This window comes from Diabrotica virgifera, chromosome 9 (assembly GCF_917563875.1).
Source record: "Diabrotica virgifera virgifera chromosome 9, PGI_DIABVI_V3a".
NCBI classification, from domain to species: Eukaryota; Metazoa; Arthropoda; class Insecta; order Coleoptera; family Chrysomelidae; genus Diabrotica; species Diabrotica virgifera.
Window position 1 is genome coordinate 74481251 of NC_065451.1, and position 17724 is coordinate 74498974.

Below are 17724 nucleotides of genomic sequence, written 5' to 3' on the forward strand. Positions count from 1 at the left end.
CACTCCTTGTATTAGTCCACATGGACGCGGGTGTGGCTTATTACTTTCTAACGTATCTTATTGGGCAATACTGAAGAGTAATTGGACCGCGTTATGTAATAACGGATTAACCGCCAAAAGTCCAAAATCGAGATAATAGTGCTATCTTGCAGCTAGGGTGCAAATCTATGTATAAAAATATGTTTTTTGTAAAAAAATTAAAAAAAAAGCTGTTTTTAAATGCCTGTATTAAGCGACATTTTTTATTTTATTAAAAAAAATCTCACACTAGGATTTGTAATATCGAACTAAACGCCAATAATGGTACATAATCCATTGTCATAAACAAAAATCCGCATCTTTGTAAGTGTAATAACGAATCAAGCGCCACGAATAGTCGGTTAATTCTTTATTACAAAACATAACATATTTACTAACATTTAAGATATCGAATTAAAAGGCATCCTTTGTCAGGTAACATCAGATTAAGCGCCAAATATGTCTTTTAATCCGGTATTCGGATCTTAACTCATGCATATCTTAAAAAATCATTAACGAATTAAGCGACATTTGATCGAATAACTTTTAAAATATAAATTATTTTTAAAAAATTTTAAACACATGTAAAAGTCTATTTACATTTGCATTAATATATTAAATATGAAACATGTCAGTACTATATTTTAGAAATAGTACCAAAAACAAATTTAAAATCTTTAAACCGATTTATCTCAAAACTACATTTTAGCGCTTAATCCGCTATTACATAACGCGGTCCAATTAGTCAAATTGTTCGGAAGTGCTTAGGCTCAAATCATATCGTTATCTGGTCAAAATACCTTCTCATGTTTCAAAGGCGGCAAGCAATATAAACACTAAATAAACAGTGTCGTCGTTATAACTTACAATTATTTTATTTTTATAATACATTTTTTGTCTCATTTCTTTAGTACTTAAAAAATGAATAAGCACATTAAATTGCATTTGTAAGTATTATACAGGGTGTTTCATTAATAATTGTCCATATAATAAGTGGAGAAACCTTAGCACAAAATACCAATACTTAACCTAAAACACTTAAATAAAATCTGGTTCCTTACCGAGTTACAGGGTGTTTTATCTAAAAATTTAAAAATTATTTTTGCTCAGCATTTTAAAACTATTCGACGTATCCTTTTCATACTTTGCAGGAAGTATAGGTACTGTACAAGCTACTAAATTATTTTAAACAAACGTTTATGGCTAGTACCAGAGGCGTACGACGGGGAAAAGTGAATGGTTGACCCTTTCCAAATTCTACGCCAATGGCGAAATTGCTATTTTAGTTCAATTTTTGGATTCTCCAATATTTTATATGAAAATAATATACTCTTCATTCGTAACGATAAAGTCATTAGTTTTCGAGATATTTGAAGTTAAAAATGAAACGACACGGTTATTTTGATCAGTGTATTGTGTGACTTTATTTTTAATTTCAAATATCTCGAAAACTAATCATTTTATCGTTACGAATGAAGAGTATATTATTTACATAAAAAGTATTGCAAAATCAAAAATTACACTAAAATAGCAATTTCGTCAGTGGTGTAGAATTTGGAAAGGGTCAACCAGCCACTATCCCCTGTCGTACGCCTCTGGTAGTAGTAGGAACATTTATTTATCTTAATTTAGTAGGGTGTACAATACCTACACTTTCTACCAAATATGATAAGGATACGCCAAATAATTTTAAAGTACTGGGTACAAATAATTTTTAAATTTTAATCATATGAATCATATAAATTAATCAAAATAACTGTGCCGTTTCATATTTAACTTCAAATATCTCGAAAACTAATGACTTTATCGTTGCCAATGAAGAGTACATTATTTACGTAGAAAGTATTGTAGAATCTAAAAATGTCACTAAAATAGTGATTCCTCCAGTGGCGTAGAATTTGAGAAGGGTCAACCATTCACGATCCCCTGTCGTACGCCTCTGGTAGTAGCTAGAAACGTTTGTTTATCATAGTTTTGTAGGGTGTCTAGTAATCGCACTTTTTGCCAAGTATGAAAAGGATACGTCAAATAGTATTAAAATGCTGATCAAAAATAGTTTTTAAATTTTTAGATAAAACACCCTGTAACTCAGTAAGCAACCACATTTTATTTAAGTGTTTTAGGTTAAATCTTCGTATTTTGAGCTAAGGTTTCTCCACTTACTATATGGACAATTATTAATGAAACACCCTGTATACTTTTAATGATCAATTTTAAATTTTAATAACTGTATTGTTTATACAGGATGTCCCATATATTATGCGAGATTTAATGACGTCAATTTGCTCAGTCCGCTGATTGGATAATGTAATTAATGGAATTTTTCATGTTTCATATTTTTATTTTTTCCATATTTTCCTTTGTATGTGTCCATGTCTAAGAGCCATATATGAGGAGAGGGAGTGTACATTGATTGAAGACTCTTGATTTTAGGTATTGGGGTATTTTTTTTCTTTAGAATAAAAGACAGTTTTCCGAGTGATGCCCAGGCCAATCTTATTATTTTTTTTTATTTCTTCGGTCTGATTTTTTTTATTTAATTTAGTGATTTGTCCTAGAATATCTCTTTTACTTGCTTTATTCTTGTTTGTGCCACTGTAATTATTGGTTCTCCTTGTTGATTGGTCATGGCTTTTGTTTTACTGTAAGCGATGTTCAGTCCCATCTTTGTCGATTCACTATCTAGTGCTTCCATCATTCTTTGAAATTCTTCACTATTTCCTGTTTTAATACAATATATATACTTACAAGTCAAAAGTGACATTTGGAAAAATTGTGTAGCTCATGTTCAAGTAAAACAAAAATATTATCTTGCTTTGTCACCAATATTAATGTCTTCTTCTTCTTTTCCTTCTTCTTCTTCTTGTGTAGACATGACTCTGTCTGTTTTTCAATGTGCCTCCAGTAAGTTGTCATTCCATCGTTTTCGTGGTCTTCCCACTTAGGTTTGGATCCCGCGTATGAAAAAAAAGTTGATTAATAGCAAGCTGAAAATTTTTTAATAGCTTAAGGGTGTCTAGTTGGAGAAACTTTGATATATGGGAACACTGGAACAGGGAAAGTTTTAATTGTGGAACAGGTTAAAAATTTGGAACGGCCAGACCACGAAAACGGCACATGTATTTTGTCCGACAGAACAGACTTAAACTCTCCGAACAGAGATTAAACTCTCATGCAAAAATCAGCCTACTATTTATCACTAAATGGGCGTTTTAATGAGTGGAACATGTAGAATATGTCAAATGACAGGAATTATGACAGGTGATAAATAGCAGTCTGATTTTTGCATGAGAGTTTAATCTCTGTTCGAAGAGTTTAAGTCTGACCGTTCCAAATTTTTAACCTGTTCCACAATTAAAACTTTCCCTGTTGCAGTGTTCTCATATATCACAGTTTATCCGACTAGACACCGTTTAAGCTATTAACAAGTTTTCAGCTTACTATTAATCAACTTTTTTTTTCATACGCGGGATACAGACCTAACTGATCGTCTTCCTATTGGGGAACCGTCTCTCGCCGTCCTTACTATTTTGTTTTTTGTCATTTGGCTCATGTAGTTGTTCCATTATACTCTTCTGCTTTTTACCCAGTTATTAATGTTGTCCACCTTGTATATCTGTCGTATATCTGCACTTCTAGCTTTTCCCATATCCCATCGATTTTTCTAAGTATTTTCATCTCTGCTGTTTCTAGCATTCTTTCTGTCCTTTCTGTATCAAGTCGTGTTTCTGCCGCGTATTTATGTCATTACATATTGGTCTGATAACTGTTATGTAAATTGCGCCTTTCACTTCTTTTTCAATATTGATGTGGTAGTTATAAACACAACAAGTGTCGAATCAAGTTCTGAACACACGGATAGTGATATATTTCAACCTGTCAAAAATATGTCCCATGTACAGTAGTAAAAGTGATCTCTCCATTAGTCATGAATTAAGACAATTCGACTGGAAGACGAATTGTTCGTTTTCATGTAAGTATTTTATGTGTATGTTCAAAGTGTAGTCTTATTTCCTTAGTTCTCAAATTAATAAGCACGTTAAATTTCATTTGTATTATGTATTTTTAATTATCTTTGGTGTCAATTTCATAAAGAAATGTGAACAATTAACAACATTATTACTGTTTAACAAATATTATTAAACCATAATTTAAAAATAAAAGTTTACTCATTAATTTCTATTGCGCCGCCTATGTTTTACAAACGGCGCCGACAATCGGTGTCGAATTTTGTTTTTATACTGGTCCAACTGACATCGTAAGAACTGTACTTGTTGAACTTCGATCGACTTTGGCGAGAGTGTAGACGGCGTTAAGAATTTTGTGCAGTAAGATGAATCGTAATGCAACTTTTTGCATTCGATTCGTGAGAGCGTCAGGCAATTTTGTGAACTAAATTTATCTCATGCAAAAAATTTTGTGCATGAGAAAAAGCATCTTTAAAGTGCATCTGGAAGAGATGGAAAATAAAAAATTTAGAACTCCTCGAAGATCTCTGCGACAACTCGTGTGGAATGAATTTCGCACCTCTTCAATATTCTGTGGTGTGCGAGCAGTTCTGACACTGCACCTCATTTTTGTGATGTTGAACCACTACTTTCAAAGTTCCTAATCCAAGTCTCAATATCTATGTTAGACGGAACTGCAGCACGGGCAATGGAAATGTAAATGAAACGCTCGTTGTACACGTATCAAACTTTCACCATTTTTGTAACAAGCTTTCACAGCAAATGCACGTTGTTCACCCGACCACTTATCCTTAAACTTCCCACTTTCTAGATTCACAACGTTTACGTCGCAAGCCCGCGGCTCCTCTATTTTATCGCCAGTAGCGTTGTCAAATCGTACCGGTTCACTGAATCACCCTTTAAATAGTTTGTAAAGTTTCAACTGTTGCATGATTGTATTTAATATGTATTAATAATTACCTTTTTATGATAATAAAATATGTTTTTTTGTTTAATTAATTTTTTGATTTTTTTAATTTCAGGTAAGTTTTAAGGCTTTCAATACATACCCGTAAGTATTTATTATGATCAACGTATACTTTTCAAATTACAGAACAGGAGGAATACTTGGAGCGTATCTCTTGTTTAAATGACGCTAAATAGTTTGAAGACTGTAGAAAAATTGTTAGAGAAATGTTTATGGAAAGGCCTGATTTTGGCAAGTTGATCAGCTTTGTGGTTTCCTACAATACCAGAATATCCTGGAATCCATACGAGTTTAAGGTTAATGTTGTTGTTCCTTCCTGAAATGATCTTTTTTTTGTTAGGCAATATGTGTGTTCTCTCTCTTTAAAAAAATCACCGTTTATATATAGCTCCTCTTCTTTATGTGCCATCTCCGCGACGAAGGTTGGAAATGATCATTGCTATTCTTACTTTTGACACTACAGCTCGAAAGAGTTCAGTTGAGCTGCATCCACACCATTCTCTGAGATTTCTCAGCCAGGACATTTTTCTCCTACCTATGCTGCGCCTTTCTTGAATCTTTCCCTGCATAATTAATTTTAGGAGTTCATATCTGTTACCACGTGTGACCCAAGTATTGAAGTTTTCTTATTTTGATAAAATCCAGTATCTCCCTGCTGTTCTGTATTCTTCTTAGTACTTTCCTCATGGGTTATTTTATCTGTCCAGGAGATTCTCAGAATTCTTCGATATGTCCACATTTCAAATGCTTTCAATCTATTGAGATATTGTTTATTAAGATTCCATGTCTCCACACCATCCAAAAGAACACAAAATACATAACATTTTAGTACTCGCTTTCTAAGATTTAGGCTGAGGTCTCTACTACATAATATTTGTTTCATATTAGTGAATGCACTTCTAGCCTTTTCTATTCTAATTCTGATTTCTTTGGTATAATCGTTTGTTTCACTAATCTTTGTCCCTAAAAGTTATAATTCTGAATAGTTCTATCGTCTTATTATTTACGTGAAGACTGATGTTTCTAATATTTTTCTTTGATATAACCAAGAATTTTGTTTTCTTTTGTTTAGTGACAGACCAAATTTTTCACTCGTTGCAACAACCTTATCTAAAATTCTTTGTAGATCTGTAATAGTTTCTGCGATTAGTATTGTGTCATCAGCGTATCTAATTTCACATATGGGTAGGCCATTTATTTTTATGCCTGCTACTTCATCTTCTAATGCTTTTTTAAATATTTTTTCTCCTAAGTATGCATTAAACAGTGATGGCGACAAGACACAGCCCTGTCTAACGCCTCTTTTGATTTTGATTTTATTGATGTTTAAATTATTTATTCTTATGACAGCTTCTTATTCATAATACAGATTATTTATTATTATTCTTATATCTCGTGTGTCGATGTTCTTTATTCTCAGTAGCTTTATTAACGGATTATGTTTCACCGTATCGAATGCCTTGTTATAATCTAGGAAGCAGACATAGATGTCCTGGTTTACATCTAAACATCTCTGTATTAGCACATTTACTGCAAATAATGCTTCTCTGGTTCCTTGAGCATTTCTAAATCCAAACTGAGTTTGTCCAATGTCTTGTTCTAACTTTTTATATATTCTACGATGAATAATCTGTAGAAATACTTTGAGTATGTGACACATTAGACTGATGGTACGGTGTTGTAACGTTTAAGTTTTCCCAGTGTAGATTTTAATCCAGTCTCCCATACCTTCACGCATTTTTGGCTTAACTGACTAGATTTTAGTCTCTATCGACGTGTTTTGCTTAGAAACACATGTGTCGCTATCGATAGCTGCGTTCTCATGCAAAATGTTAGACTTTAATAGCTTTTTTGTGAAAGATATCGGCCTTGCATCTCATAACTCATTTCAAGTATTGGGGTTGCTAAGCCCTTTTCGAGTATTAACAAATCCGTTTTTAAATATTTCACACAGTTTCCCAATGGCTGGAAAACCCCACTCCACCCAAAACGACGCTTAACGTTCATAAAAAGACGAATTCTGAAAATTCGGTATCATTCGTGAGTTGAGTTTTGATGAATTGAGTGCAGTCATGTAGTGAACGTCGTTATTTTGTGATGGACCAGCCTGGATTTTCTTCTGGTAAGTCTTTACAAAACTCTTTTCTTCATAGAACACTCGCTGTGAATAATTAATTTTGTTCATAGGGCTGGTCCCTGGTCCCTGGTCCAAGTCCCAGATAACCGCCCACTGCAAATATCTGAGTCCACCTAAGTTTGCATTATGCATTATTAGCGCTGTTCTTCTCTCGACTGTGTCAATAGTCGAATTTCTTCGTATTCATCTTTAGCGCCTCACGGGCCAGCCGGCCTACAAAGGGAGCATTTCTCTACCTGTTTGAGTGAGTGAACTATTTTGGTTTATTTTTGTTTCCCTGCTGTAACGTAGCTACCATGTGTTATTTTACCTAATATAACATTTAGGTCATTCCCGTTTTGGATTAAAAAAAAAGAAATATAGACATTTACTTTTGCATAAATTTCTAATTCAAGATATAGACGCTTTCGCTTAATGTTTTTGACATTTACAGTGAATTTGAAGTATGTTTTTATATAGTTAATTTTTTTTAGTTAACGTTATACGATTTCTGTTATTAGAGTATAATTTAAGTATTTTAGTCTTATCGAGACAAAAAGGCATTTTTACTATATTTAGAAATGGACGAAGTATAACTAATTATGATCTTTTTATAGATAAACTTTTTCTAAGAAACTATTTTACTTTTCTTTATTTTTAAACTTTATACATAATGTTTATTAACTTCATTTAACTCCATTTTCAAATAGTGAGAGTCACAATCGTCCATTTATCAATCTTTTTACGTGTGTGTATATGCAATTTGTTAACCATGTTCAAATGATTATTTTTTAATTTTTATTTTTGTGGTTAACACGTTTCTTTCATGTATACAGAGAGAGTCTGTAAAGTGGAATAAATTCAATATCTCAAATACTAATTGTTTTTTTGGAAAATGCTCAGACCCGTCGATTAGTATTTCAAATTGTCCTTTTTGACATTCAATAAAAATGTATACAGGGTGTCCCAATTTAGAGATATGACGTCATCGTCGATTTTCTTAAATGGCAACACTGTCATTTTGATAGCTAATTTGATAGGGTTTGTAAAGTTATACATAACTGCAAAATATCAAATTTTTATTCTCTACCATTTACAAGATAATAGAAAATAACAAAGTTATATCTGTAATTTGGAATATATTCAATAATTAAAATACTAACTGTTTTTTTGAAAAATGCTCAGACCCGTCGATTAGTATATCAAATTGTCATTTTTGACATATAATAATAATGTATACAGGATGTCCCAATTTAGAGATATGACGTCATCGTTGATTTTATTAAATGGCAACACTATCATTTTGATAGCTATTTTGATAGCGTGTGTAAAGTTATACACATCTGAAAAATTTCAAAATTTTATTCCCTACCATTTACAAGATAATAAAAAATAACAAAGTTATGAAGAACAAGAAGTAATCAAATAATAATTGAATTTATTTATTTCAATTAAGCAAATGCTCATAACGTTGCCCATTGACAATTTGACAATAATTGAGGGCAACATTATGAGTTTTTGCTTAATTTATTGAAATAACTAAATTCAATTATTAGTTGATTACTTCTTTTTCATAACTTTGTTATTTTTTATTATCATCTAAATGGTAGAGAATACAAATTTGAAATTTTGCAGTTGTGTATCAAAACCATAACTTTACACACCCTATCAAAATAGCTATCAAAATGACAGTGTTGCCATTTAAGAAAATCAACGATGACGTCATATCTCTAAATTGGGACACCCTGTATACATTATTATTATATGTCAAAAAGGACAATTTGATATACTAATCGACGGGTCTGAGCATTTTTCAAAAAAACAGTTAGTATTTTAATTATTGAATATATTCCAAATTACAGATATAACTTTGTTATTTTCTATTATCTTGTAAATGGTAGAGAATAAAAATTTGATATTTTGCAGTTATGTATAACTTTACAAACCCTATCAAATTAGCTATCAAAATGACAGTGTTGCCATTTAAGAAAATCGACGATGACGTCATATCTCTAAATTGGGACACCCTGTATACATTATTATTGAATGTCAAAAAGGACAATTTGAAATACTAATCGACGGGCCTGAGCATTTTCCAAAAAAACAATTAGTATTTGAGATATTGAATTTATTCCACTTTACAGACTCTCTCTGTATTATGTGAATATTAAGATTCCATTGAGTTTTTAATAAATGTTTTATTAAAGTGTACGATGTCGCTTTTTATTTAATTTTTATTTACAGCTCAAGAACATTGATGTCTTGTCGTAGCATTGTTGCTAATTTTTTATTGTTGTGTTATGTTTCGTTATTTATTGTTCCTTATTATTAATATTTTCGGTTGTGTATTCAGTATTTACGTTTTCTTAGAGTCCAAGTGTCAAACCATCAGTTAATGTTATCTATTTATCTTTTGTCTATCGTCGTTTCATTAGCTCTCTTCGCATACCATTATTTATTCACTTAACACCTTTCATTGTAACAGAAGCCCAACCCAAAGAACCATGCCCACATCTCTCCCGACTGAGCAACGTGGCCTTTGTTTCCGTCAATGTAAGCGATTGGACCTTTCCATCTTCGGTCATTCCTTATTCCATCTAAGGATAATATCGTCCTGCTCCTTCTGGTTCAGTCTTCATGACCTCTTGTCCATCCGATCGTTATAGTGTTCGCAAAATTGTCTGGCGTTTCTCTTTTTCGGTATAGTCACGAATGTTGATAGAAGCCATTCTTTAGGTAATATAGTGATTTGTATATGATATTAAATAATTCGGCAATTACATATATTGCAGTCGGCTATAAGTTGCAATATATAGCTCGACAGCCCTTAAAGACCGCTTATGTCCTGAAATTTTTCCATTGGTTTCCTCAATTTTCCTTTGCTCATGGCCGCAGTTCTCCAATTTGTTATTCCGATTATTTCAAGGTCTTCCTTAGGCGCTTCTAGTCACTTTTTCCGTTCTCTTCTCATCTCTTCTACCCCTCTCAGCAGCGAGTTATTTGCCCATCTCCCGTCAGCCATTCTCGCATGATGTTTTAACCACATAAGTCTCTTTTATTCTGACGATCTGGTTGATTTCTGGTTTCCGATATCGTCTCTGCATTTGTTCGTCTCCTCCAAGACGTCTTTACTCCACCGGATATCTTTCTTAGCACACTCCGCTCCCACATGTTCTGCATATTTTCTTGATTTTTGTTCATAAGCCATGATGGTTCGTTTCCGAAAAGAACTGTGGGCTGGATCAGTGTTCGGTATAGTCTCAATTTTGTCTCTCTGGAGATGTTTTCCATCCCTTCTTCTTCTTAAAGTTCCCTCTCCTATCGGAGGTTCGATATAATAATGGCTATGGTCACTTTGTTGGCTGCTGCTCTGAACAGTTGTAATGAACTACAGTTAAACCATTCTCTAAGGTTCCTCAGCCAGGAGATGCGTCTTCTTCCTATGCTTCTTTTTCCTTGGATCCTTCCTTGTATAATAATTCTCAGCAACTCATATTTTTCTCCTCTGATAATGTGACCCAAATATTCCAGTTTCTATTTTTTATACTGTTCATAATTTCTAACTCCTTATTTAAACGTCGTAGCACTTCAACATTAGTAATTCTTTGAACCCATCGAATTTTCAATATTCTTCTGTAACAACACATTTCGAACGCTTCTATTTTTCTTATGTGTTGTCTCCTCAATGTCCCAGCTTCCATTCCGTATAGTAATATAGAAAATATGTAGCATCTTAGAGCCCTCAATCTGAAAGGCAACTGAAGGTCTTTGTTTGTAAGTAGTGTCTTCATTTTTATAAATGCTTGCCTTGCAGTTTCAATTCGGACTTTACTTTCTTTGCTTTGGTCATTTTTGTCATCAACCCAGGTTCCCAGATATTTGTATGTCTTTACTTTTTCTATTTGGGTTTGCTCTATCATTAACCTTTCATTTCCATGTTATGTTTTTCCATATAAACATAATACTAAATTGGTTGATAGTTTTATGCATTATGTTTATTTTTAAGGGGCTATTAAGGGGATTATTACCGCTTATTTCCATTCATTTGGAATATTTCTTTAATATTTTTGTTGGTTAAATAATGTAAATAATAATGTAAATTTCCTATTGATATTTTTATAGATTTATAGAAAATATGTCAATGTATGTACTACTTTTGACAACCATAACTTGTGAAACTGACAGTGACAAATAAATTATATCAAAATATAACAGCTCTTACAAGTTAAATATCGATGAAAGATGTGGTAGTCTAATACAACCTGCTACGTAAAATGGCGAAAACTGTTAAACCTGTCCCTTGTGGACCAGGACATAAAATGCCCATTGTAGGCTTCGGCACCTGGTTAGCTACTGACCCGACTGAATTGGAACTTGCGTTGAACACAGCTTTGGAGGTAGGTTACCGCCATATCGATACAGCAACCGTATACAACAACGAACATATAATTGGCAAGGTTATATCTCAATGGATCTGTTCTGGAAAATTAAAGAGAGAAGACCTTTTTATCACAACCAAACTTCCATTTCATGGAATTCATCGTGACAGAGTAGAAAAATATTTAACTCAGTCTCTTCAGAAATTAGCAGTAGAGTTTGTTGATTTATATTTAATCCATTTTCCTTTCGGAAAGAGTGAATCTGATGATACCGTAGTATACGAAGAAGAAGATCACAAGGGCATATGGGAAGCAATGGAGGAACAAGTTTGGGCTTGTAGAACTAAAAGTATCGGTCTGTCCAATTTTAATAAAAGTCAAGTTGCTAATTTGCTGACATTCTGTGAGATAAAGCCAGCCAATCTTCAAATAGAGTTGAACGTTTTTCTGCAACAACCAGAACTGGTAGAGTTTTGTCGACAGAACGAAATTGGAGTAACTGCGTACTCTCCGCTTGGAAATCCTGGTTATAACAAATTTTTAAAGAGCCTTGGATTCCAAGAAAGACAGTTGTTCAGCGTTCTAACCAACCCCGTTGTTGCCGATATTGCCAAATCGCACCAAAGAAGTACTGCACAAATAGCATTAAGGTTCTTAATGCAAAAATATATCGTTATTATTCCAAAAAGTGTGACGCCTTCTAGAATTAGCGAAAATTTTGATGTGTTTGATTTCGTTTTAGACGACGAGGAAATGAAAAGACTTGAAAGCCTGAATATAGGTGAAGAAGCTCGTATTGTCGATTGGAAGATTTTTCCAAATATTGAAAACCACCCTGCTTATCCTTTTGGTAAAGGTTAAAGTCTCATGTGTTAAAATTTTTAATTGAAAATATAGAAACTTACTTTTCAGTGTTATTGTTTTTTTTCATATAGCAGACTTTTTTCATTGTGTTCGAGATATTTTAAACTAATGTTTTATTATCATTTCACCATATTAAAGTTTAATACGATTTCTTCTTCCTTTCCTGATAATAACTGGTAGTCTTTCGCCTGTTCCATTTTCATATTCTGTGCAAAATCCTCCACAATCTGCCACATAATCTCTTCAGAAACTTTCTTACATGCTTTCCCAAGATCATTGAATCCATATTTGCTTTTGATTCTCTTTTCTGTATTTTTCAATGGACTTACGTATAATGCCAAGTGCGTCTGTTGTTGATTTGCAATTTCGGTTTCTTCACGTGTTCGTCGATAAATTACTCTTTCCCATATTTTCACGGTGTGAAAGTAATTTCATGACCATGTAGTTTATACATTGTTGTACAGTTTCCTGGTTTTTGTAAACAGGCTGCTTCTCCATTCCTCAGGCATTTGTCCTTCTTCTTCTTTTTGTATAGACATGTTTTTTCTGTTTTTTCAATTTGCCTCCAGTTAGTTGTTGTTTCGTCGTTTTCGTGGTCTATGCACTGATCGTCTTTCTATTAGGAACCGTCTCTCGCTGTCCTTGCTACTCTATTTGTTGTCATTCGGCTTATGTGGTCATTCCATTCTACTCTTCTGTTTCTTACCCAGTTATTAATATTCTCCACCTTGCATCTCCGTGGTAAATCTGTACTCCTAGCTCTGTGTACCATCTACTTTTCTAAGGGTTTTCATCTCCGCTATTTCGAGCAATATTTTTGTCCTCTCTGTATTAGGTCGTGTTTCTGCCGCATATGTCACTGTGTTATTGGTCTGATGACTGTTTTGTAAATTCTGCCTTTCATTTCTTTTTTTACGATATTTTATTTCTTCATATTGTGTCATTCAGGCAACCTGTATCTGTTTGCTCTATTCTATTGATCTTCCTTCTTCATATTGTGTCATTCGGGCAACCTGCGGCTCTGTTTGCTGTATTCTATTGATCTTCCATTTCTCTTTCGAGCTTTCTGTAGCTGAATAGTGTGATGCCTAGATCTTTAAACTCCATCGCACTTTTTCTATTATCTGACCCTCCAGCTCCAATCTACATCTTATTGGATTTACTGTTATAACTATGCATTTGTTCAACTTTCATCATTTCTATAAACCTGTCAGCCAACTTGTTCCTGTCTCTCCTAATGCTCTCCACACTTCCCTAGGAATATCATCTGGTCCAACTGACATTTCTTCCTTTATTTTTTGAACTGCTTGATCTAGTTCCTCGTTTGATATTTTGGTGACCATGTTTGTTACTGTCTTCGTTAACACAACTGGTTTCTTGTTAAATTCTTCATTTAATAAACTGTCAAAATAATTTTTTCATCTCTTGTTTACATACTTTCCGTAAATTTGTATTTTATTATTTCATCTCGGATGCATCTAATAATTTGACTAAAATTGCTTTCTTTTCTCTGTTTACAAATTGTATATGTCTTTGATTCGCTTTCCCTGGTATCCTCCTTGAATTGTAACTTGCGTTGGACACAACTTTGGAGGTAGGTTATCGTCATATCGACACAGCAACCGTATACAACAACGAACATATAATTGGCAAGGTTATATCTCAATGGATCTGTTTTGGAAAATTAAAGAGAGAAGACTTTTTTATCACAACCAAACTTCCATTTCATGGAATTCATCGAGACAGAGTAGAAAAATATTTAACTCAGTCTCTTCAGAAATTGGCAGTAGAGTATGTTGATTTATATTTGATCCACTTTCCTTTCGGAAAGAATGAATTTGGTGATACTGTAGTATACGAAGAAGAAGATCACAGGCGCATATGGGAAGCAATGGAGGAACAAATTTGGGCCTGTAGAACTAAAAGTATCGGCCTGTCCAATTTTAATAAAAGTCAAGTTGCGAATTTGCTGACATTTTGTGAGATAAAGCCAGCCAGTTTTCATATAGAGTTAAACGTTTTTTTACAACAACCAGAACTGGTCTAGTTTTGTCGGCAGAACGAAATTGGGGTAACTGCGTACTCTCCGCTTGGAAATCCTGGTTATAACAAATTTTTAAAGAGCCTTGGTTTCCAAGAAAGACAGTTGTTCAGCGTTCTAACCAACCCCGTTGTTGCCGATATTGTTAAATCGCACCAAAGAAGTACTGCGCAAATAGCACTAAGGTTCCTAATGCAAAAATATATCGTTATTATTCCAAAAAGCATAACCTGGCAAAAGACAATAAAGTGTCTTTAATATGGGTGCCGGGTCATGAAGGGGTGCATGGGAACGAACGAGCAGATATGTTAGCGAAACAAGGCTCGAGAGAAACTTTTGAAGGCCCAGAACTTTTCTGTGGCATCACTAAAGATGCTATGAAAAACGAGATTCAGAAATGGCTGATAAAGAATCATCTAAATAAATGGAGAACCACTCAAGGGCAAATCCAGACTAAAAAAATAATCAAGAATATTGATAAAAAAACTCTAGAACAGTTTGATAAACCTCAATAAACGAGAGATCAAAACGGTCACTGAAATGGTGACTGGACATTGCCGTTTAAGAAATCACCTATACAAACTAGGTAAGGTGAATAAACCATGGTGCAGAAAGTGCGAAATGGAAGAAGAAACTGCCATACACATACTATGCCATTGCAGTGTGCTAGGTGATGTAAGGCAGAACTTCACTGGTCAAATGAGGTTTGAACCAGAAGAGATCCTAAAACTACCAATAAGAAAACTGTTGGCCTTCGTTGAGGCCACAGGACTTATTAAAGTTTAAGGAGAAGAACAGGGTTTGGTACAAAGGTCTTATGACCAAGTGCCAGAGACTAACGAGTCTCGCCTGAGTTAAGAAGAAGAAGAAGAAGAAGATTCCAAAAAGTGTGACGCCTTCTAGAATTAGCGAAAATTTTGACGTGTTTGATTTCGTTTTAGACGACGAGGAAATGAAAAGACTTGAAAGCCTGAATATCGGTGAAGAAGCTCGTATTGTCGACTGGAAGATTTTTCCAAATATTGAAAACCATCCTGCTTATCCTTTTGGTAAAGGTTAAAATCTCATGTTTTAATATTTTTAGTTGACAATATAGAAACTTACTTAATATAGAAACTTACTTTTCAGTGTCGTTTTAATTTTTTTTATATTATATAGCGGGATATTTTTTTCATTGCTTTGTGATAAGGATTCTAGATATTTCAAGCTTACTTTTCACGATGATCATTTTACCATTTTAAAGTTCCGTTCGATTTCTTCTTCTTTTCCTGATAGCTTTGTACCTGTTCGCTTTTCACTTTCTGTACAAAATTCTTCACAATTCCGCAATTTTTTCTGTTGTTTAGCAAAGTTTCGTCACTATAAATGATTGCTAAAAGTTTGTCTAAGGTAGGTATTTTATGTTCCATTTTTTCTTAAGTCAAGAAGTATATCAGCAGGTAGGCACACAACATTTAATAATAAAAAATCTGGAAACACATTAAACTGTATAGTTCTTACCCAAATAAATACACAACGAAAGACGCTAGGTAAATATAACCTTAAATAGCAAAATATTCTAATTATTATATTTCATAAGGCGTAAAAGTAGCGTATTCATACCTACAATATTAAGCGTAAAAACATACTCTGGTAAGGACATAAATTCAGATCACAACGTCCTAATCCCAATTTCTTAACAAAGAACTAGATAAAATCAAGGGAACTATTATTCTAGAAAAACGGGAAGATGAATATGAAGTCGACAACTATGTGGTAAACTCTAGAATGCTTTACTTACTAAACAGGACCAACATCTAACAACAACGAACGAAAGAACCCAGAAGAGAAGAATGACTGACCACCGAAGTACTCGAATTAATGGATCAACGGAGACAATTAGGTACCAATATGTATACCAAAAATATGTCACGGACTTAAGCATGGAGTAATTTGGTTTTGGTTTATTTGTCTGGAGACCAGAAAATCCTATCGGTCCTTCAAAGTGTCATCGCCATGTCTTAGTCCAGGTACCAATAAGCACGCGTCGATGCGCATCGCCCCACCTCTCCAATTTGCCATTGGCCTGCGACTTGGAAATCCCTGAAATATCGCTACAATTGCAGATATAAAAAGAGGTGATTTCCAAGTCAGGCAGGTCAGTCTTCCACGGGCTCTCCCAGAGTCACCTATTTCTGGGGCTCTGCGCGCTGTTTCAAATTCTTCAGCGGCTGGCGTTTTCAACTTTAAACATGGTGTTTTACTTTAATTATTAATTTCCTAATAACTAAACGTCGTATACAGTTGAGTCCCTGAATCTTTACCCCTGCGTCATCATTTAAATCATACGAGTAAGTGACTTGCTGTTGCGTTTAGTAAATTTCAATTTCCGACTCATCGACTTATTTCGTATGCTTTAAATGATGACGCACTGGTAAAGATTCAGGGACTTAACTGTATGTAATGTGAATAAACTGTTAGCGTTAACTAAAGTTAGCATTTGTAAAGTAAGAAACGGTTAGTCTTCCACCAATATTCGAACAGGCCTTAGCCAAAATAGTGTTAAGCAGAGGGGGCTTCGACTGCCACCTCCGAAGTTCTCTGCAGAGGGTACGAGGCGTAATACACCCTATTTTCCGACAGAACGACATGGCGCCCAACTCGGTTTTCGAACTTACTCCATAGCCAGCCCACACCGAAGGCGACACCACTAAATGCAGCTAGTGTTGCCGAACCTAACATTCCACCATCAAGTGCTCCTGCAGAACCGGAAGCCTTCATTGTGCCATACGCCTTCGACGAGCTAGTTTTCTCCGAAGTGGGAAGTCCCCAGAATCTACGGAGGTCCCAAGGTAGGCCAGCCAATGCTTGCCCTACACGTATGTCGTTCCTGACACCACGTAGGCGCAGTTAAAGTTTATTTAGCAGTAAATGGTTGACTTCAATTAGTACCGACTATAAACATCCTGGGTTAACCGATAATAGTATAAAAGGCCCGGTTTCAGGTAAAATTTAAATATGTTTCCTGGTAAAATTGTCAAGCCTTTGTCCTGCTTTATTATAGTGCCGTCTAGTCAGTGTTAATTGTCAAAAGACCAACTCTGTCTACCTCGGTTGCTTATCGCTCCGGACGGTCTTAACAATGGGCCAAGTCAGATAAATTTAATAATATTTACGACCGTACTAATCGAAATCGACCATTTACTGCTAAACAAACTTTACACTAGACTACGGAACACCGCGGACATAGCCTGGAACACTCTGGGAGTCCCTCCGGCTGGGACTCTGCGCCCTATTTCTAGTTCAGGCTCTGCGGCTGGCGTTTTAAACTCTAAGTCTGGTGTTTTACTTTGATTATTAAGTTCATTTCAAACATTAAGTTCAAACGTCGT

At 34.5% G+C, this 17724-nt stretch overlaps 1 protein-coding gene across 1 annotated transcript; it reads left to right on the forward strand.

Annotated features, from left to right (window-relative positions):
• The first annotated feature begins 11253 nt into the window (after positions 1 to 11253).
• Positions 11254 to 15459, forward strand: LOC126892454 (aldo-keto reductase family 1 member A1-like). The gene is made up of 2 exons (XM_050661986.1): positions 11254 to 12304; positions 15409 to 15459. Exons 1-2 carry the CDS (start codon positions 11344 to 11346, stop codon positions 15411 to 15413), a joined length of 966 nt encoding a protein of 321 aa, XP_050517943.1. The 5' UTR covers positions 11254 to 11343; the 3' UTR covers positions 15414 to 15459.
• Positions 15460 to 17724: the final 2265 nt, after the last annotated feature.

Coding starts and splice junctions, on each gene's coding strand:
- LOC126892454 (XM_050661986.1), top strand. CDS start 11,344: ATGGCGAAAACTGTTAAACCTGTCCCTTGTGGACCAGGACATAAAATG.